This window comes from Myxocyprinus asiaticus, chromosome 30 (genome assembly GCF_019703515.2).
Source record: "Myxocyprinus asiaticus isolate MX2 ecotype Aquarium Trade chromosome 30, UBuf_Myxa_2, whole genome shotgun sequence".
Classification (NCBI taxonomy): Eukaryota; Metazoa; Chordata; class Actinopteri; order Cypriniformes; family Catostomidae; genus Myxocyprinus; species Myxocyprinus asiaticus.
In genome coordinates, this window is record NC_059373.1 from 11,408,498 (window position 1) to 11,430,756 (window position 22,259).

At 38.7% G+C, this 22,259-nt stretch overlaps 2 protein-coding genes across 2 annotated transcripts in view; both read left to right on the forward strand.

The window, feature by feature from the left end:
- Nucleotides 1–14,998: 14,998 nt before the first annotated feature.
- Nucleotides 14,999–18,910, forward strand: LOC127421638 (SAFB-like transcription modulator). Its single transcript, XM_051664774.1, has 3 exons — nt 14,999–15,155; nt 16,519–16,556; nt 18,587–18,910. Exons 1-3 carry the CDS (start codon nt 14,999–15,001, stop codon nt 18,908–18,910), a joined length of 519 nt encoding a protein of 172 aa, XP_051520734.1.
- Nucleotides 18,911–20,681: 1,771 nt separating this feature from the next.
- pleca (plectin a) overlaps nt 20,682–22,259 on the forward strand; it is a 136,034-nt gene continuing 134,456 nt past the window's right edge. The window contains exon 1 of the mRNA XM_051664420.1: nt 20,682–21,401. The gene's annotated coding sequence lies outside the window, so the exon portion shown is untranslated. The remainder of the gene's footprint in view (nt 21,402–22,259) is intronic.

Genomic DNA, 22,259 nt, shown 5'->3' on the forward strand with positions numbered 1-22,259 from the left:
GCCTCAATTTTTGGGCAGCAGGAAGTGGCTCTGTAGCACCACCTAGAAGATTGGCATGTTCGGGGGGCTCTGTAGCGCCACCTAGAAGATGGGCATGTTCGGGGGGCTCTGTAGCACATCCCTCTTGAGCTACCGTCACCAAACTTTGTACACATATAGATCTCATCAAGATATTTTGATATATCAAACAGTGTTGCCATAGCAACATGATAAATTAACGTCAAAAAATGGGAAAAAGGAAGTGTCTCATATCTTCTGTGTGCAGTGTGTGATTTGCATAAAAATGTAGCCAAATGTCTGACCTTGTGGGCTGTTTATAGTGATGTGGCTATTGTGGGTCACGGTCGTAGCACCACCAAATGGCAGAAGCAAGTGTGGCACTTTTAACAGACTTTGAAATATCCCTCTTTTGTTTACCTGAATTGCTTCAAGACAGTGCAGATTTTAAATTCTGAAGGGATTCTTGATATCTTAAACAGTGTTGTCATGGCAACACATTAAATGTCATTATTCCTTTTTATGTATATTCATGTTTTTGAGGTACTTGGCATGCTTTGAATTTTGAGTTGTCGGCCATTAGAACTGGGCAAAAGTTAACACATGGGCGTGGCTTGGGAGCTCTGTAGCGCCACCTTTTGACAAAAGTGGTGGGGTCAGTTTCTTCTACGGTTACCAAACTTGCTACATATATTGTTCTCATCAAGCCGGACAACTTTCAAAATTACAGTCATTATCTCCGCCCAACAGGAAGTCGGCCATTTTGGATTGAATGTGCATTTTCTGAAAATTGCAGGCCCTGAATTTTTGAATACTCCTCCTTTGGGATTCATGTGACTGGTACCAAACTTAGGCAATATTATGCCAAGACATTGAAGATGCTAAATTGCTAACGGATTTGTGATATCTTGAACGGTGTTGCCATGGCGACACAAGAAATGAAGGGCACAAATGTGAAAAAGGAAGTTCCTTATATCTTCTGTGTGCATTGTATGATTTTGAAGAAAATTCAGCTGTATGTTTGGTAATGGGGCTGATCACATTTATGCAGCTATTATGGGTCACGGTCATAGCGCCACCAACTGGCAGCTGGAAGGCAATTTTATCAGACTTTGAAATAACCCTCTTGTGTTTACACGAATTGCTTCAAAATTCTTTAATTCTTTAATCCAAGCTCCATTGGTCAGAGGATAGCCAAGCTCCAAGAGGTCCTCACTGCAGCCTGTAGCATGATGACATACTGGATTACATCCAGTATGAACTGGATGTTGTAACACGCATGCACCGGAGTGGATTTTGGTGACGTCATGATTGTTTGAACATGCATGTGCTAACTCAATGGCAACGATGAACTGTTATTGTATGCGTTTTTAGCGCTCATGTTGTCTTTGTAAAATTGTCGTTGTTTATGTCTGGATTAATTAAATATATATACACTATATTGCCAAAAGTATTCGCTCATCTGCCTTTAGACGCATATGAACTTAAGTGACATCCCATTCTTAATCCATAGGGTTTAATATGACGTTGGCCCACCCTTTGCAGCTATAACAGCTTCAACTCTTTTGGGAAGGCTTTCCACAAGGTTTAGGAGTGTGTTTATGGGAATTTTTGACCATTCTTCCAGAAGCGCATTTGTGAGGTCAGACACTGATGTTGGACGAGAAGGCCTGGCTCGCAGTCTTCGCTCTAATTCATCCCAAAGGTGCTCTATCAGGTTGAGGTCAGGACTCTGTGCAGGCCAGTCAAGTTCTTCCACACCAAACTCGCTCATCCATGTCTTTATGGACCTTGCTTTGTGCACTGGTGCTCAGTCATGTTGGAACAGGAAGGGGCCATCCCCAAACTGTTCCCACAAAGTTGGGAGCATGGAATTGTCCAAAATCTCTTGGTATGCTGAAGCATTCAGAGTTCCTTTCACTGGAACTAAGGGGCCAAGCCCAGCTCCTGAAAAACAACCCCACACCATAATCCCCCCTCCACCAAACTTCACAGTTGGCACAATGCAGTCAGACAAGTACCGTTCTCCTGGCAACCGCCAAACCCAGACTCGTCCATCAGATTGCCAGATGGAGAAGCGTGATTCGTCACTCCAGAGAACGCGTCTTCACAATTAAAGATTTAAAGAATTTTGAAGCAATTCGTGTAAACACAAGAGGGTTATTTCAAAGTCTGATAAAATTGCCTTCCAGCTGCCAGTTGGTGGCGCTATGACCGTGACCCATAATAGCTGCATAAATGTGATCAGCCCCATTACCAAACATACAGCTGAATTTTCCAGTCCAGTGGCGGCGTGCTTTACAGCACTGCATCCGACGCTTTGCATTGCACTTGGTGATGTATGGCTTGGATGCAGCTGCTCGGCCATGGAAACCCATTCCATGAAGCTCTCTATGCACTGTTCTTGAGCTAAACTGAAGGCCACATGAACTTTGGAGGTCTGTAGCGACTGACTCTGCAGAAATTTGGCGACCTCTGTGCACTATGCGCCTCAGCATCCGCTGACCCCGCTCTGTCATTTTACGTGGCCTACCACTTCGTGGCTGAGTTGCTGTCATTCCCAATCGCTTCCACTTTGTTATAATACCACTGACAGTTGACTGTGGAATATTTAGTAGCAAGGAAATTTCACGACTGGACTTGTTGCACAGGTGGCATCCTATCACAGTATCACGCTGGAATTCACTGAGCTCCTGAGAGCGGCCCATTCTTTCACAAATGTTTGTAGAAGCAGTCTGCATGCCTAGGTGCTTCATTTTATACACCTGTGGCCATGGAAGTGATTGGAACACCTGAATTCAATTATTTGGATGGGTGAGTGAATACTTTTGGCAATATAGTGTGTGTATATATATATATATATATATATATATATATATATATATATATATATATATATATATATATATATATATAATGGATGTAAGAATACCCACATGCAAAATGGATCATTAATATTTCATGAAATATGCATGCTCTCAATGTTTGTGTTTGTTGCAGAGCTTCAATTATTTTTTTATCATGTGATCTTAGGTTTAAAAGCTAAATGTATTTCGTGATTGGTATAAATTCATAAGCAATTAGTAGATTTAATGTGTGTAAATGCTTTGTCATTTTTAACGTGCTTAGTGCTGTATAAATAGCCAGTATGAAACAATAATTTTTTAACAAGCTATGGGATGTTACCATTTTATATGCATTCAATGTTAACACGTTTTAAAATAAAACCATATTTGTTTATTTGATTTGGGTCATATTAATTTACTGTTGAGTAGAAGCAAAAACGAGATATAGGATGAGACAATACCATTTATATCGATGTAGTTTGATGCTGCGCTACACAACCCATTTCTTCCGTAAAGACATGCCATGTTTCCATCTCTCCAATCTCAAACTCTCTGTGCAACCCCGCCCCCACTCTCCCTCTGTGTCTGCTGTGTGCAAACCCGGCCCCGCCCCACTCGCTCACAATTTGTCCTGCAACATGAATGGAGACAGAGGGCAAGTTTACAGATCTGGTTAGTAAAATGAAAAACAATGGTTCATTTATTTGGAAATGGTTTGTATTTAAAAGATCAGATGTGCGGCAAAACAGCTGCCCACTGTTTGACTGAGAGGCGGCTTGTGTGTGTGGTGTGCTTTATGCGCGTGTGCTCCGAGAATGCTCACCCCTAAACGGTCAAATACATTTAAAAAGATCCGCCAAAATGCCTGTCTTGGTGAGGTGTTCATGTAAACACAGAGAGTGATGTCTAAACATAAACAGGAGAAAAGCTGATTTTTATCTAAATGTACGAAATGTACGTTTAAATGTAACCTATTAGACCTGACGCTGTCTAGGGTATCCTTAATATCAATCAAACAACAATAACAAGAAAACGACAAAACCACTCACAGCTCTTGGCTCGATAACTTTACTATAATAACTCTAGTATAAAAGTATTAAAGTATTATTCATACAGGCAAGACCAGTAGTAGTTTGTCAAATTCATTCTGAATGTTTAATTAAATACTTGATACTGTTAAAAAAAATTTAAAGCACTGTTTTCTTAATTTGTGTTTTTGTTTGTTCTAAAGTGTTTTTTCTATTCATTGATTTTCTTCTGTTATTTTATTACTGACTGTTTACTACTCTTAAATAATAACCTGAGAACTAAATTATTTTATAATTAAGTGAATTATTGTTAGGAAATTATTTGTTGTGGCATTGAAGCTGATATAAAAAAATCATCACATTTCACTAAAGACTACTGAAATTTTGGCATTTTGATAAGTGTATAAATTGTGTATGGTATCTTGCTGTAATAACATGATGGAAAAGTAGATCTCATTCCTTAGAAGTGTGAGCACCCCTGCTGTAAATTATGGTGATGGAGGCTTTCCTTTATTTGATCTCCGTGCATACATGTAACATAAAATAACCTCCTCTGCCCAGAGCAGTTTACATTTCTGTCCCAGATAATATAGTTGATGGCATAGGTATAATACTATTAGGTTGGCCATGTCGTAATTTTAGAAAACATACAACAGAAACTCTGACATGTTACTTTATCATGAAATCAATACATGTCTTTTTATTTCTCTGGACAAGTAACTTTTTTACTTGGACAAGTGAATGACCAATATACTTGTCCGAAGGACAAGCACATCACAATGCTTAATGTTGAGCCCTGCATGTCATCTGTAGAGAATGCCATAAACAGGTTGCATCCAAAAGTGGAAGCACTTCAGATCTCTATTTTCATTTTCAACAAAAATATTATATTTTTCTGTCATAAATTATACAAGATAATTCCTCTGGATCACTCAAAAGAAACTGAGAAAGGCCAGCCAATGTAGCTATGGAAACCTCACACTATTGCCTACATGACCTGCCAGTCAAACCATTACTAGAGATCTATTGGCCAGACTGATTTAGGTATATAGCCAGTGCGCATTTGGTAATACCACAGTGTGTCTAATCTGTGTTGAATGAGAGCTCTGGCTGTGAATCACAGATTAAGGTGTGGGTGGGCTCAAAATACTCGGAAGAGTCCACAGAATAGGGGAGACACTGATTTTGATACTAATTGAATTTTATGCTATCAATATTTTATTGATATTAGACATTTTTGATTACATGATAACATAAAAATAGAGGATCAGTCAGGTTTTTTCCCCATTTACCCACTATTTTCGATGTTTTGGATAAAAAGGTTGAATCCATTTTCATCAGTGGACCCTCGCATTAGGCTCGTTTGAGATGTCAAATGCCTCCCCTTGAAAGTACACGAGAGCAGGTTGGTGAAGGTGATCAATGGGATTGAGATTACTTTGTAAATTAAGAATGTTTTATTTTTTTAGATGAACCTTTGGAAAAGAAAATCTGTTGTCCTTAACCTATATATTATGTTAAGTGAAAGGACTGTATCCATAAATGTAGATGGTCAAAGAAGTTTTAGTTTGAGCTTTATCAGTATCTTGATACATTGGAGGGTGTAAGGAACACCAAGGCAATAAAGACTCTGGACTGCTGTAGAGCCTTGAACTTTTACCCATCTTAGACACCCCTGCATCTACAGTTCTTGAGTATTCTAATACCCCTTTGTACATAGTTATTTATATATTTTTGTCTTTCTCTTTCTTTGCTTGTTTCTTTTTTCCTTCTGTTATGTGAACTGTTATAATAAAGCATTAAAAAAGAGAGAGCAGGCTGGTGCAGTCAGGGGAGAAGTGAAACAAGAGCTGTCAAGTCAGACAGTTCTCACTTCTCATAGTGGATTAGCCGCAACGAGATCAAAGGTAGATATCGCGTGATTCACGTTCAAGTGTTTTGTTGTTAATAAAGTGGATGCAATTTTAATTCTGTTGGTTTTAAATGAAAATAAATATGATGAACAAGACACTCAATGTACCTGTTATTTAATTCCCCCATAAGACGTGTCTTTCCATAATTTTTTGGTGGAATAAAGACACATATTTTAGATATTTCAGAAATATGATACCAATCACATATCCCATACAGAAATTGCACTGTCAGAATGTTGGGAATATTCACAAATAATTTATACACATAAAAACGTGATATTAGAGATAAAAAAATCAAACATTTTAAAAGAGAACAAAACATCAAGGTTGTTTAAGCCAATGAGCATTAAGCTGTGTCATCAGCAAGTCATTTCCCATCATGCTTGCAGTTCGCACAGCTCGGAAAAAGCAACTGCGCCACCTGCCTGCTACAACTGTGGCCGCCTCGCTCTCATGGGAGTATTTTTGACAAACGTAATCATGATATCACATCAAGTCGGACAGATTTCTAACCGGCATGCACCTGTCCATGATCACCAGTGATCGGTTATGCGCAGAACTTGACATTGAAGATACTAAATTGTGAACATATTTTTGATATATCGAACAGTGTAGCCATGGTGAGGCAATACATTTATGGCAAAAAAAAAATGGAAATAGGAAGTGTCTCATATCTTCTGTGTGCATTGACAGATTTAGATCATACTTGAGCTTCTTCTTTTCAAGGTTTTTGATACTTTTGGGGTACTTAACATGCGTGAAAACTCTTGAAAGTTTGCACACACATCAGAGTCTTCGGCCATTAGGGCATGGCAAAGTTGCAGGGGGGGGGCATGCTGGGGGGGCTCTGTAGTGCTACCTAGAAGATGGGCATGTTCGGGGGGCTCTGTAGCACATCCCTTTTGAGCTACCATCTCCAAACTTTGTACAAAAATAGATCCCATCAAGCCGAACAACTTTCGCGCTGACAGTCATAAGCTCCGCCCAACAGGAAGTTGGACATTTTGGATTGTTTGAAAAATGCATGCTCTGGAATTTGAAATACTCCTCCTAGGGGATTCATGTTAGAAGTACAAAAATGTGGGTGACATCATGCCAAGACATTGACTATGCTAAATTTTGAACAGATTTTTGATACATCAAACGTTGCTATGGTGACATGATAAAGTAACATAAAAAAATGGGAAACAGGAAATGTCTTATATATTCTGCATGCATTGTGTGATTTACAGCAAAATTGAGCCGTATGTTTGGCCTTACTGGTCACATTGATGTGGCTATTGTGGGTCAAGGTTGTAGCGCCACCAACTTGTGGAATGAAGTGTGGCACTCTTAACAGACTTTGAAATATCCCTCTTATGTTTACCTGAATTGCTTCAAATTTTTTAGAATAATATCAAGACATAATTAAAATTATGAAGGGATTCTTGATATCTTAAATAGTGTTGCCATGGCAATGCATTAAATGTCATTATTCCTTTTTATGTATATTCACATGTTTTTGAAGTACTTGCCATGCTTGAATTTTCATGATATTTTGCACACACATCAGAGTTGTAGGCCATTAGGCCTGAGAAAAATGTAACACATGGGCGTGGCTGGGGATCACTGTAGCTCCACCTTTTGACCAAAGTGGTGGGGTCAGTTTCTTCTACGGTCACCAAACTTGCTACATATATTGTTCTCATCAAGCTGGACAACTTTCATAATTATAATCATTGGCTCCGCCCAACAGGAAGTCAGCCATTTTGGAATTTCTGAAAAGCGCAAGCTCTGAACTTTTAAATACTCCTCCTAGGGATTCATGTTACTGGCACCAAATTTGTGCAACATCATGCCAAGACATTTTAGATGCTAAATTGTGAACAGATTTTTGATATTTTGAACAGTGTCGCCAAGGCGCAGCAATAAATGTATGGCTAAAAATGTGAAATAGGAAGTTCCTTATATCAAATCAAAATCAAATCACTTTATTGTCACACAGCCATATACACAAGTGCAATGGTGTGTGAAATTCTTGGGTGCAGTTCCGATCAACATAGCAGTCGTGACAGTGATGAGACATATACCAATTTACAGTAATATCAAATTAACACAACACAATTTAAACATCTGTTATACACATAATTACACTCAACAATATACAAATAATAACATACACTGTACAGTATACAATACGCTGTTTTTTTTTTTTTTACTATATAGATACACATTATTCAATAAAAATTAAAAATAAAAATATATTTAAAAAAGTATATATATATAGAATGTACAGTATTGTACTGTATTGACATTCAGGCTGTCGGTTGATAGTCAGTTGTTAAGAGAGAACATAATATAATAATAATAATATAATTTATGACAGTCCGGTGTGAGATATAAGAGTAAGGGTAATAAAGTGCAGTGCTGATGTATTTTGATCGTGAGAGATCAAGAGTTCAGAAGTCTGATTGCTTGGGGGAAGAAGCTATCATGGAGTCGGCTGGTGCGGGTCCTGATGCTGCGATACCGCCTGCCTGATGGTAGCAGTGAGAACAGCCCATGGCTCGGGTGGCTGGAGTCTCTGATGATCCTCCGAGCTTTTTTCACACACCGCCTTGTATATATTTCCTGGAGGGAGGGAAGCTCACCTCCGATGATGTGTCTGGCAGTTCACACCACCCTTTGCAGTGCTTTGCGGTTGTGGGCGGTGCTATTGCCGTACCAGGTGGAGATACAGCCAGTCAGGATGCTCTCCACAGTGCAGGTGTAGAACCGTGTGAGGATGTGGTGGTTCATTCCAAACTTCCTCAGCCGTCTCAGGAAGAAGAAGCGCTGATGAGCCTTCTTCACAACGACTTCAGTGTGGATGGACCATGTGAGTTCCTCAGTGATGTGGACACCCAGGAACTTGAAGCTGCTGACTCTCTCCACTGGTGCTCCACTGATGGTGATGGGACTGTGTTCTCTGTCTTTTCTTCTGAAGTCCACCACAAGCTCCTTTGTCTTACTGACGTTGAGGGAGAGGTTGTGCTCCTGACACCAGTGTGTCAGAGTGTGCACCTCCTCTCTGGAGGCTGTTTCATCATTGTCAGTGATCAGACCTACCACCGTCGTGTCATCAGCAAACTTAATGATGGCATTGGAGCTATGTGTTGCCACACAGTCATGTGTGTACAAGGAATACAGTAGTGGGCTGAGAACACAGCCCTGCGGGGCTCCAGTGTTGAGGGTTAGTGATGAGGAGATGTTGCTGCCTATTCTAACCACCTGGCGTCTGCTTGACAGGAAGTCCAGGATCCAGCTGCACAGCGAGCTGTTTAAGCCCAGAGCCCGGAGTTTCACATCTAGCTTGGAGGGCACTATGGTGTTGAATGCTGAGCTGTAGTCTACAAACAGCATTCTCACATAAGTGTTCTTTTTTTCCAGGTGGGAGAGAGCAGTCTGTATTGTAGATGCAATGGCATCATCAGTGGAGCGGCTGTTGCGGTAAGCAAACTGCAGCGGGTCAAGATTGAGTGGCAATACAGAGCAGATGTAATCTCTGATTAGTCTCTCAAAACATTTGCTGATGATGGGGGTCAGAGCAACAGGACGCCAGTCATTTAAACAAGTTATTTTTGATTGTTTTGGTACAGGCACAATGGTGGATGTTTTAAAGCATGTGGGGACTACAGACAAAGAGAGGGAAAGGTTGAAAATGTCCGTAAAAACACCAGCCAGCTGGTTCGCGTACGCTCTGATGACGCGGCCCGGAATGCCGTCTGGGCCCGCGGCTTTGCGGATATTCACCCGTTGGAAGGATCGGGTTACATCCGCTACAGAGACGGAGAGTGAACTAACCTCTGTAGCTTCAGCCGTGAGAGCTCTCTCCGTGAGGGCGGTGTTATTTCCCTTGAAACGAGCATAAAAAGTATTTAGCTCATCCGGTAGAGAGGCAGTGGTGTTCATGGCGGAGTTTTTATTCCCTTTAAAGTCCGTGATGTTAATTCTCTGCCACATGCTTCTTGAGTTGGTGGTGTTAAACTGTCCTTCAATCTTGCTCCTGTACTGGCGTTTTGCTGTTTTGATAGTTTTTCGGAGGGCATAACTGGCTTGTTTATGCTCCTCCGCGTTCACGGAATTAAAAGCAGAGGTCCGCACGTTAAGTGCCGCGCGAACATCGCTATTGATCCATGGCTTCTGATTCGGATAGATTCGTACAGTTCTAGTCGGAATCACTTCCTCTATGCACGTTCTGATGAAACACATTACGCTATCAGCGTAGAGCTTGATGTCGTCATCAGAGGCGGACCGGAACATCTCCCAGTCCGTGTGATCAAAACAGTCTTGTAGCATAGAGTCTGATTGGTCCGACCAGCACTGGATCGTTCTGAGGGTGGGTGCTTCCTGTTTCAATTTCTGCCTGTAAGCGGGCAGAAGCAGAATGGAAGAGTGGTCCGATTTGCCAAATGGTGGGCAGGGGAGGGATTTGTAGCCATTCCGGAACGGAGAGTAGCAATGGTCCAAAACCCGGTCCCCTCGTGTGTTGAAACTAATGTGCTGGTGATATTTTGGTGCGACTGATTTTAAACTGGCTTTATTAAAGTCCCCGGTCACAATGAACGCGGCCTCAGGATGCGCGGTTTCCTGCTCACTTATACTCCCATACAGTTCCTTGAGTGCCCGGTTTGTGTCGGCGTGTGGGGGGATGTACACAGCAGTGATAATGACCGCTGTGAATTCCCTCGGTAGCCAGAATGGTCGACACAGAAGCATAAGAAATTCCAGATCAGGAGAACAGAAAGACTTGATGGAATGTACGTTCCTCTGATCACACCACCACCTCTAGTTTTACCTGAGAGGTCTTTCGCTCTGTCCGCTCGGTGCACGGAGAACCCCGTGGGTTCAATGGCTGAGTCTGGAATCTCCGCAGACATCCAAGTTTCTGTTAGGCAGATAATGCAGCAGTCTCTCGTCTCTCGTTGGAAAGAGATCCGCGCTTTCAGCTCGCAGAGCTTGTTATCCAGAGACTGAACATTTGCCAGTAGAATAGTGGGTAGCAGGAGTCGATTTGCGCGGCATCTTACTCTGATGAGAACGGCGGCTCTGTTTCCCCTTTTCCTCCTGCGTTTCCGCGGCCGTGCTGCCCAGACAAAGGGCTCTGCTTGCGTGTTTGTAAACAGCGGGTCGGCATTGAGGAATGTGAAGTCCGGTTTTCGGTGTGAGATCGCTGAACCAATGTCCAAAAGTGTTTGTCTGTCGTAGACAATAAGGCAGACAACATCCAAGACAAAAAACATAAGAATTGTGAACAAAACAAACAAAACATTGCTATGTTGTGTCGGAGCTCGCAACGCAGCAGCCATACTCGGCGCCATCTTGAGTCTTCCAAGATGTGTGCATTGTATGATTTTGATAAATTCAGCTGTATGTTTGGTAATGGGGGCTTATGACATTGATGTGGTTATTATGGGTCATGGTCATAGCGCCACCAACTGGCAGCAGGAAGTATGGCACTTTTAACAGTCTTTGAAATAGCCCTCTTATTTTTACATTAATTGCTTCAAAATTTTTTGGAATAATGTCAAGATACTGCTGATGTAAAATTTTAAAGGGATATTTGATATCTTAAACAGTGTTGCCATGGCAATGCATTAAATGTTATTATTCCTTTCTTCCTATAAAGGAATTGAGGCTCTTGTCATGCTTAAAACGTCATGAAATTTTGCACACACATCGGAGTCATTGGCCATTGGGGCTGGGAAAAAGTTAATGCATGGGTGTGTGGGGGGGCTCTATAGCGCCCCGTTTAAAATGGACATGTAAGACAGCCTCTGTAGCACCCCCATTTTCACCTACAGTCACCAAAATTGGTACATATATAGTTCTCATCAAGCCGGATAACTTTCTTAATTATAGTTATTAGCTTTGCCCGACAGGAAGTTGGCCATTTTGGATTTTTTGAATATTGCAGTCTCTGAACTTTCAAATACTCCTCCTAGGGGATCCATGAGAATGTCACATTTTGACAACATTATGCCGAGACATTGAAAATGCTAAATTGTGAACAGATTTTGGATATAGGAAGTGTCTCATATCTTCTGTGGGCAATGTGTGATTTAGATCAGAATTTATATTTATGTTTAGGCTTGGGGGATAATCGCATGGTTGTGACTATTTTGGGTCATGCTCATAGCGCCACCACCTGGCAGCAGGAAGTATGGCTCTTACAACAGACTTTAACATAGTCCTCTTATATTTAACCGAATTGCTTCAAAATTGTTTAGAATAATGTCAAACGCCAAATGCATGTGTCCACCTTGCATTGTTTTCCAAAAGCCACCGGGTCGAAATAGACCCATGGTGCTTGGGCCTGTCATCGCTGCTTGCAGCTATATTTTATAGTTATATTTTAAACAATACACACTTGCGATGTCATGTGTGATGTTTTTTCCACTAGATGACAGCAGTGACTTCTCTTTTTCACCTATGACAGGTCAACCAACCATAGATAGTCACAAGCCCAGTCATTACCAGCTGCCTGGCTGATCATCATCCCTTTAAAATCTGCTTGAATTTCTAATGTGTTTACAAGCTGCAACAGAAACCTAGGAATGTTGGGCACATGTGTGTGATTTCGGTGGGCACCAGGTAATTTTGGGCCAGAGGTTTAAAAACAGTGTGTTTCCAAAGCAAAGCAAGATGGAAAGATCATTTGGTTTTGACTCATAAATGACCAGCTTCCTCAAAATGACATTTTAAAAATTTTCTTTGGCTATTTTCACATTTCAAACTCGGCCCCACATAAAAGTTTCTGTAAAAAGTGTTTGGAAAGAACTGTTCAGTACACTGAATTTACTAAATGCACATTTCCTGGAAATTAATCAGTTTGGTTTATTCATCAAACTGAAGTCTTTATTGCGTCTTCCTGTCTGAAAAATTGAATCCAGTTTTAAGAGGAACAAGAAACTATTTTGAATAGAATTGGAACATTGTCATTTTCTTAATGAAAGATGCATACAGTGTCTCCAAAAAGTGTTTGGACACTAAATTCTCATATAAAAATGTATGTTGTTTCAAAGATAACAAAACAGCAAACCAAGTGGCATCAGCAAAACAAATTATGCTAGACATTTTCTCAGATTTTTTTCACTTGCAATTTTTATTTTTCAACCATGGAGTGGTGATGGCGTAGTGGGCTAAAACACATAACTGGTTCGATCCCCACAGCCACCACCATTGTGTCCTTGAGCAAGGCACTTAACTCCAGGTTGCTCCGGGGGAATTGTCCCTGTAATAAGTGCACTGTAAGACGCTTTGGATAAAAGCATCTGCCAAATGCATAAATGTAATGTAAATGTAAACCAACTGGTCCCAAGTTAATTTTAGTGGATGAATGAAGTCAGGACCCCTAAAGTTCACACAGGTGACCTAGCAGATTAACCATTGGTGTAGTTCATCACAATAACTATGGACATGTCCAAATACTTTCTCTCTTAATTTTGAGAAAGAAACTTCAGCAGACCCACTTTACATTAGGTGTCTTTAAATACTATGTACTTAAAGGGATAGTTCACCCAAAAATGAAAATTCTCTCATTTACTCATCCTCATGTCATCCCAGATGTGTATGACATTCTTTCTTCTACAGAACACAAAAAATGATTTTTAGAAGAATATCTCAGCTCTGAAGGTCCATACAATGCAAGTGAATGGTGATCAGACCTTTTACAGCTCCAAAAAGCACATAAAGGAAATCTAAAAGTAATCCATATGACTCCAGTGTTTAAATTCATATCTTCAGAAGTAATATAATGTGGGTGAGAATCAGATCATAATTGAAGTCATAAACTTCACTTTCACTTTCACATCTGAAAGTCACATGTAGTGCCTGTTTTGGTTCACTTTCACATCTGAAAGTGAAATTTTAAAGTGAAGATTTGGAGTAAAATACTTAAATATTGTTCTGTTTCTCACCAGCACCTATTATATTGCTTCTGAAGACATGAATTTAAACACTGGAGTCAAATGGATTTCTTTTATGTTTCCTTTATATGATTTTTGGAGCTAAAAAGGGCTGATCACCATTCACTTGCATTGTATGGACGTACAGATCTGAGATATTTTTCTTAAAATCTTTGTTTTGTTCTGCTGATGAAAGAAAGTCATACAAATCTGGGATGTCATGAGGGTGAGTAGATGATAAGAGAATTTTCTTTTTGGGTGAACTATCCCTTTATGCATTTGATACAATGTACATATTATGTACTGTACATATTTGTTGTTGCTTATATTTTCATTTAAAGTACCTGCATTTAATTACATCTGTAGTCACAATGTTAACCTTACCCCTAACCCTTACCCCTACTCATAAACCTACCTTTACCTCAACATCAGTAGCAGCAAATCTAAATCTTAAAAATAAATTGTATTATATGTATTGTAATGTTAGAACATAGTAGGTAAAGACACCTAATATAAAGTGGGACCACTTTAACTTTTGTCAAATGTTTTGCTTGAAGTGTTTGTGCTATTTGTCTTTAAAATAAATGCCAGTTGGTTGATATTTATGTAATGCAAATACATTCATACATTTTTATGTGTGGCTTAAGTGTCTAAATACTTTTTTGCCATTGTATGTACTAACTATTTCACAGAATTACTGAATGCATGTTCTCCAGGAAGTTAATCAGCTTGTGTATTTGTCAAACTATAGAGTCTCTATAGCTTCTACCTATCTGTAATTCAATTAAACCCAGTTTTAGTCTGAAAGAAGAAAAGTAAAAAAAATATTTTGAATGAAATTGGAACACATTGTCATGTATTTATGTAGTTAAAGATGTATATCCATGCTGTTTGCATCAACACACCTTTTTACTAGTTCTGTGTTTGCACACCCACACCTATCCAGTGAAGTATGTCATTGGAGCGGAGGCTGACTTTAAACCGTCCAGGGTGCATTTTTCCGCTCCTACCTACCATTAACCAACAGGTCTTTGAGTCTGAGTAAAATGCGTGTGTGTGTGTGCATGTGAGATGTTTAGCCCTGGGAGTGGCTGCTGGATATTCCAGGCAGAGTTGTGTTTCTCTCCTCACCGCTTGGCTCAGTAAAAAAAAAAAACATGCACGCATACACACTCCTCCGGAGCTGACGAGGGCTGTGGCTGCTTGTCTTGCACAGCTGCTTCCCATCTGCCACTAGGCACAGGAGCTAGACGGAAAGAAAGAGGGAGTGGGCAGAGACGGGGCTAAGTATGGATGCATTGCAGGACTGGGCCCTGGCGTACCCGGCCCCAGCCCGGCTGGTCTGGGTGATTGTGCTTGTGTTGGCCACTGTGTTGGTCTGGAGCTTGTTCTTCTGCTGCTGGGGAAGCCAAAGCTCCACCTCTTCTTTGGAAAGATACCTCTCAGGTAACAAATGCTTTTGTTCACAAGGAAGGAACTCACCTAGATCAGTTCTAATGGGAATGTTTTTTGGTTTATTATTGAATTCATAAAAATACTTAAAGGGATAGTTCACCCAATTCTGTCATCATTTATTTACCCACATGTTGTTCCAAAACCCTGTGACTTTTTTCTTCCATAGAGCACAAAAGATTTTGAGCAGAATGTTTGCTTCAGTCAGTCACCATTCACTTTCATTGTATGGGAAGAAGATGCAATGAAAGTGAATGGTGACTGAGGCTGACATTCTGTTCATACACCGTATTGCTGGTTTCCAGAATGCAAATCTTGGCTGCTTCTTGTTGACATATAATGGAAAACTGTTTGAGTTGGTCTGCAATCCATGTGTGCTCGCAGTCACACTTTTTGTCGTCATCTGAAGGGGCGTTTTGAATCCTCAAATCACTGATGACTTTTTCTTAGACAGTATCACAAAATTTAATGTTATCCAGGATGTTATGCATTGGCTGCAGCTGCATATACATGTGGTTATTTGAAAACCGAGATTCAAATTGCTTAAAAGACACTCTTGCAAAGTTATTTCAGGACTGTTACGCGCACAAAACCGTGGTTGTTAAATCAGACATTTTAATTGTAGCCTTCAGTGAAACCTGTCAACCCTGTGTCTTATAAATAAACACAAATGTAGCAGGATCATATTTGGGTAGTTGACTCATAACATGATGTTTTACTGTCTCAACATCAAGATTTTATGTTAAAAGTTTATGTAAAATGTTAATTTTATGTGCTATAACTTTTAGGGCCATTTGGTGTGACAAATTAATTTCTAAAAGTGCAAATATCCCATGTAATCTTTTAATTGAAATACTGTCATTAAAACTGCATGTACTGTAATAATTAGCCAACAATGAGAACAGTTTTCTTAGCTGTAGATGGTCACACTACTTGGAATGTCATGTCAACTAGCCATTTAAAAGAAAAATTCAGTATCTAAAATTTAACACAGATTTTATCCATAGCCTACTGCATTAGAAACAGTGCTCTAGATTAGAAAGAGAGAATCAGTTCTGGTTTTAAAGCAGGTTCTCACTTGCTGAGGCTGAATGATCACCATGTCTCTGAATAAGGGGAGTTTCAATATCTGCACATGTATGCCATTTTTTCTGACAGTACCAGTCAAACGTTTGAACATACTTATTCTCAATTTTATTAATTTTAGGAAATTACACAAATGGAAGTATGGGAATTACGAAGTATTTCTTTTCATTTTTCATTATGCTTTCATTATATTAATTTATTTATCTCTACCATTTTAATACCCTCCACTCTCGCTTTCTTTCCATGGTTTAATCATCTGTTTCTCTTTCAGCTTTGGAGAAACACTCTAAGGCAAAACACCAGAGTCAGGTAAGGATCACCCCATTATCCGGCTTTATCCTTTTTGTTCTTTTCCTTGCCATTACATACTGTCCATTAATTTACAGTTGCTCAACCATATTGTTTGTTTGCTTGCAACTATGCATGTATAAAAAGTCTATATATAATATAAATGCATACAGTAAATGACGTGTTTACAGTACAATTGTATATTAACTCTAACTCAAGATGCCTTATAAATTATTGCACTTTTTACCATGCAGCCTCTAGAGGCCAGTATTACACCACAACACAATCCATTTTATTGAACTTTAAAGGACTTTCAAAGTTATATACAGTACCTCCTTTTTTTTTAACATAGAAACCATAAATGTTATTGTAAATTAGTACTTCACCAGCATTGTTAGTTGTTGAATATGCAGGTAGATGACATGGTGATGGCTTTGCAGGCATCTATGGATCCTGAGATCAGTGTAATGATGATTTACACATCAAGACACAGATGTGATGCTCTGTTTATGATTTTACAAATTATGATTACATTATAAACACTTTATGAGCCATAGAATGTGGTCTATGGGTCCATAGATGTGGATGGAGTCTATTGGTCAATTGTCACTGCAGGCTTGTTGTTTGCGATGGGTTTGATGGACTGCAGGATAGAGATGGCCCTGTGATAGCTCTGTTTGCATGAGTAGAGACACTTTGTCTCTGTTCACTGTTATGAAAAACAAAAGGCTGTTTCCTCCCCTGCAAGTGGACACAGAGAAAAACAGATGCAAATTACATTATCTCACAGTCCGAGAGAAAAGGCACATATATTTTATGAATTTAGATGAATTAAATTTGTTTGCAAATTTTACTGAGCAGATGTAAAATGCTAATTTATTCTGGCTACTGTAATAACAGCATTATTAAGGTCAGTACTTCTTTCTGGAAATACCACGTATATTTTTAAAATTAAAAAATGTGCTGATGATTTGAAAGGCCATTTCCTGCAATGTTTGTGTATCCTCATATATTCTGAATACAATACACAGCAGATACGATTTATGAATTATGAAAGATGCACTATAGTGGACCAAAGTTCTGTGTATTTACTCTTGTAATTACAAGGATATTAGTAAACCACTTAGAGGTTTATCAGATTTTTTGTGTGGAAGTAGCATTGGTATATTTTAAAGATCTAAAAAAATATATTATAAAATTGTAAAGTATTTACTTTATGTTATTCACATTGTTCTCTGTTGTTTTTATTAGTCACATGATGTAGGATGTTAGTTCTTTCCAGTGTAAAAAATTAACTTCTATATTATAGGATAACATTTACCACGTTATAATTTTCAGAGGCATTTTTCACTTTTATGATGGCTTTTTTTTCTTAACCATTTAAAACAAAACATGCCTTAACTGTTTATGTAAAATACTTCAATTTAATAATTCATTAATACATATTCTTAAGATTGAGAATTTCTTACCTTGTACCCTTAAAATTAAATTATATTAAACTCATACTTAATGCAAAATTTTTTTGGAACTAAGACTATAATAGAAAATGTAAAAAAAAATAAAAAAAATTTGAATTACTAGGGTATTTTGGTCATTTTCAGTGGTATTTTTGCCCTGACCCCCCTTTAATTTCTGACCCTGGCACCCTCCTATATTTAGTGTAACGTTTAAACACTGAAACATGATTTTGTAATTGCAATGCATCGGATACAAAAGCCTTGATTCAGGCCCTGAATTAAAAGCCACCTTGAATGCTGCTTGTGTATCTGCTTTCTATGTATTAACTGAGTTGACTGATAAAAATGGCCTCCTAATTGTGTACCTGACAGCTTCAATTACAGTCACAAGCTGTCTAATAGGAACTCCTTTGTATGATCCAGGCAGTGGGCGTCAGAAATAGCAGAATAGACACTAACCTCTGTGATTAAACCTCTTTGTGGCCTTTTTGGGAATGGCTTATGTGATCACTTGCATCAATCGGATACGTTTGGAAGTGTGGTTTTGCTGTTGCAAGTTTTATTATGAATACTCTGATTTCACTGTTCTTTCAGCGGAAGAAGAAGCCAAAGGACAAGTGTGTATCTGCAGCTCTGCTAAATGAGGGGATCGTCGGGGTGATCAAACTGGCAACCCCTCTGTCCCAAGAGAAGCAGAGGAAGAAGGAGAAGGAAAGACAGGGGAAGAAGACAGAGGAAGAAGATGTAAAGAAGGAAGAGGGAAAGGATGAGAAGAATGAGGAAGGGAAAAAAGAGAAGTCTTCTACAACGGTGAGAAAGAGGAGGAATAAGAGTCACCTGAAAGTCACCATTGCACCTGGTACCATGACTGCAGCATCTGCTGAGCAGGTGAGATCAGAGGGTCTAAAGGTGGAGTAATCATCTAGAACAGTCAATAGGAAAATTCCTTCAAACTTGCATAGTTATTTATTTTGCAATGCATTTTAAGTCACATAAGCATTTTGTTTCTGTCCAGTGAATTTTAATGTTTATCACACTTGTATATTGGTCTTTCAGCCAATTTATTCTCATTATTTAAGCAGAAGTTAGCGCTCTTGATTTAATCTACTGTCTCAAGAAATGTTTCACCTTCCATTTGAAGGTTTTATTATTTCATATAATTTTTCAGAAATTATGTCACAGTTTAAAACCTGAAGTGGTTTTGTGCAAACAGTGCAATCATGTTTTAATGAAAATGCTTTATATGTATTTTATACTCCCTGAGACCATGAGTAGATCAACAGATTAGATTAAAGCAACAGCAAACTCTATGTAGGGGTATTTTGGGTCCTTCTAAGCATAGTTTACAATAAAAGACTTACACCCGACAGTCTCAAGCATCTTAAAATATCCAGCTGCACCCTTAATGAAGTGTGCTAGAAGGTTAATTTTCGTGGACATCGTGCACAGTAGGCTCAAGCTGGCACTGAGACTGGTGCTGTGGTTATACAAAAACCTCCCTCAACCAGCCCATGCCAGTGGCAACAACTATCCCTTTTTTTTCACAAGCCATTGAATGGTTAAAGTGTCTGTTATGTAATATGTTGTCAAGTCCAAGACCTGTTAACTACATTTGGTTGTAAAGTGTGAATTCTACCAGCTCCATTAATGCAGCATAATGCTGCTAACACATATCAAATTTAAACTAAAATAACAGCTAGAATAAAGTATTTAAAGTAAAACTAGCTGCTCCACTTTATAAGTAAATATATCTCATTTATGCAACATGACTGCATGAGAAGTTTGCATGTTCAATTCACTTAGTTGTTTGGATATATAATATGGTAAAAGCATTCAGTATGGTTATAGAAAGACATGTAGTTTAATGAGCAAATAATTTATATATTTTTTGTAGTGTAGTACTTTTAAGGATGCATAGATTCGAAGTATACATGATTATGTTTTTGATGGAAATATTTAGTCTCTCATTATAAATCATTAATATGCAGTTATAACAATGCATAAAAGGTGATGTTCATGCAATATCAGCCAAATAGTGATCAATTTTTTCTTGAATGTTATAAATACTTAATAACACCTAATTACCATTAGTAACCAATGAAAATGTACCTTCATTTGAAGTGGAGAGACATGAAGCATTTATTAAAGACTTAAAAACATTAGAAACCTATGTGTTTATAGTTCAGTATGGTTTAATGGTCATCAGGCTTTATTACATGAGATATGCTGTGAATGAGCATGAAGACCTGAAAAGTGTCTTTGAAGAGGACTTAAGGTAATTAGGACAAGGTAAGTTGGGACACCATTACTTTATTGGAGTACATTATTGACATTTCTGCAAACATTACAATAATTAATGTAAACACAAAGCAGGCTGTACCAAAACGACATAATTCCTCCTTTTAATCTCACTATAAAATCTACTTTTGCTACATTGTGAAAAATCATGAATTAGGGCATTTAATGTTTTTGATTAATGTCAGTATGAATAAGTGTATTTATTAAGCATTTTACATTTAGCCATTTAGCAGATGCTTTTGTCCAAAGTGAATTACAAATGTAAGTTAAAATGCACATTATTTGGCAAGAATCGGTTGAAAGTTGCCCTTTTCCTGCATGTTGCTATAACTGCTTAGAAATTATTTATAATGAATTTTTAAATTACTTAGTAGTCATTAATGAACCCCTTTATAAACTCTTAACAACGGGAACATGTAAATTGTTACCATAAAATGAAAAAAATAATAATAATAAATAAATCATGAAATTAGATGACAACATTTGTAATTATCAATTAGTTTTTAATTGCCTTCAGTTTCACATTGTTTGAAGGTGAACACTGAGCAAGACAACGTGTTTTTATAGAATGCAGGAAATCAAAATTGGATTTTATTATACGATTAATTGAAGGACTAATCAACAGATAAATTATCAAATGTAGTTGCAGCATTAACTCTCTCAAAATCCCATTACTAATAATTTAACCACACAAATTATAAATATCAGTCTTGCCAACTAACACAACTGACCAGTGGTCAGCACATGTCTTGATGCTGGTGGGCATTACATTGGGTCAAAAGTTACAGTCTGTAAAACAGAGGGGCATTTGTTCACTGAGGTGGCAAGAAACTCTCCCCACACATAATAGATCTAATCTGTAGTTGCATTGTGCAAAGCACCCAGTGACATTCCACCATTGTGTGCTTTTGAACCAATACGGGGGCAACGCTGAGTTACACTTCATGCAAGATAAGTAAGATCACCTTTACCCTCTCCGGCAGTGATCATCTCCTCATCACAGCATTTTGCACCGTCATCTCAACGGATGAACCACATCACAACATATCCAGCGGCGGTATACTCTGTTGTGATTCATAACTAGTGCGCATCCGTGCTGGATTTCACCCCGGTAAGTTCCACTGCAGACAGAATTCTCCATATCGGTGCATCTCGCAGTCGACGTGCCTCTGTGCTAATGGTGCGCTATTCGCAGGCGGGACGATAAGTTTGGCATCGGTTCACTGGACCGTTAATATATATGGTGTGTTTACCTATGCTGGGTGGTGACATGGCGTGTTGACAGATCAGTAGGGCGGGTGAACAGCTGGAATTGACTGTGAATAGCCTCATTTGCTTTGATCATCGTGAATAAATCACATTACCCCTCTGAAGCGGTTGTTTTAAGGAGGTTCTGACTGAGCCTTTGCCGCATCGATGCATCTGCTGAGCGATGATGACGAGAATATTTAATCGCGCGATAACACTGCAACTGACAGAGAGCGGAATTACAACTAGCGAGAAACATAAACAATGGCAGGTGCATTTCAAAAACGTTTCTGTCAACCTACTGAGGTGTTTTAAATCATTGTAATGCATTTGTTCCGGGGTAGAGATTATCTTTGTAACATATTTAACACATTTCCATATCCACGAAACACATATTACATAGTTATTATTATGCTAATAACTGTAACAAGGTGTTGTTACAAACAGCTCCTCTTAATAGGCTAATTAAATACATCTAGTTCATGACACTAACAGAAAGGTTGTTTTGACATGGAAGTTTACCATGATATTCTTTGGAGCACCATGTAAACAGCATGGTACATGAATATGGTTGACAATATGGAATATATGAATCATTTAGTAATTCATATATTAGATGGCGTTACCATCTAAAACCATCACTGTACCATTGTACTATTGCTACAGTCCTTTTTTGTTGTTGTAAAGATTGTATTGCTCAGTAGTCTTAATTACATTGTAG

What these genes read in the sequence shown, in the direction of transcription:
- LOC127421638 (XM_051664774.1), top strand. Translation starts at nt 14,999, where the DNA reads ATGGATGCATTGCAGGACTGGGCCCTGGCGTACCCGGCCCCAGCCCGG. An exon ending in TTTGGAAAGATACCTCTCAG is followed by an intron (nt 15,156 to 16,518) that starts GTAACAAATGCT and finishes TTTCTCTTTCAG; the next exon opens with CTTTGGAGAAACACTCTAAG. An exon ending in AGGCAAAACACCAGAGTCAG is followed by an intron (nt 16,557 to 18,586) that starts GTAAGGATCACC and finishes CTGTTCTTTCAG; the next exon opens with CGGAAGAAGAAGCCAAAGGA.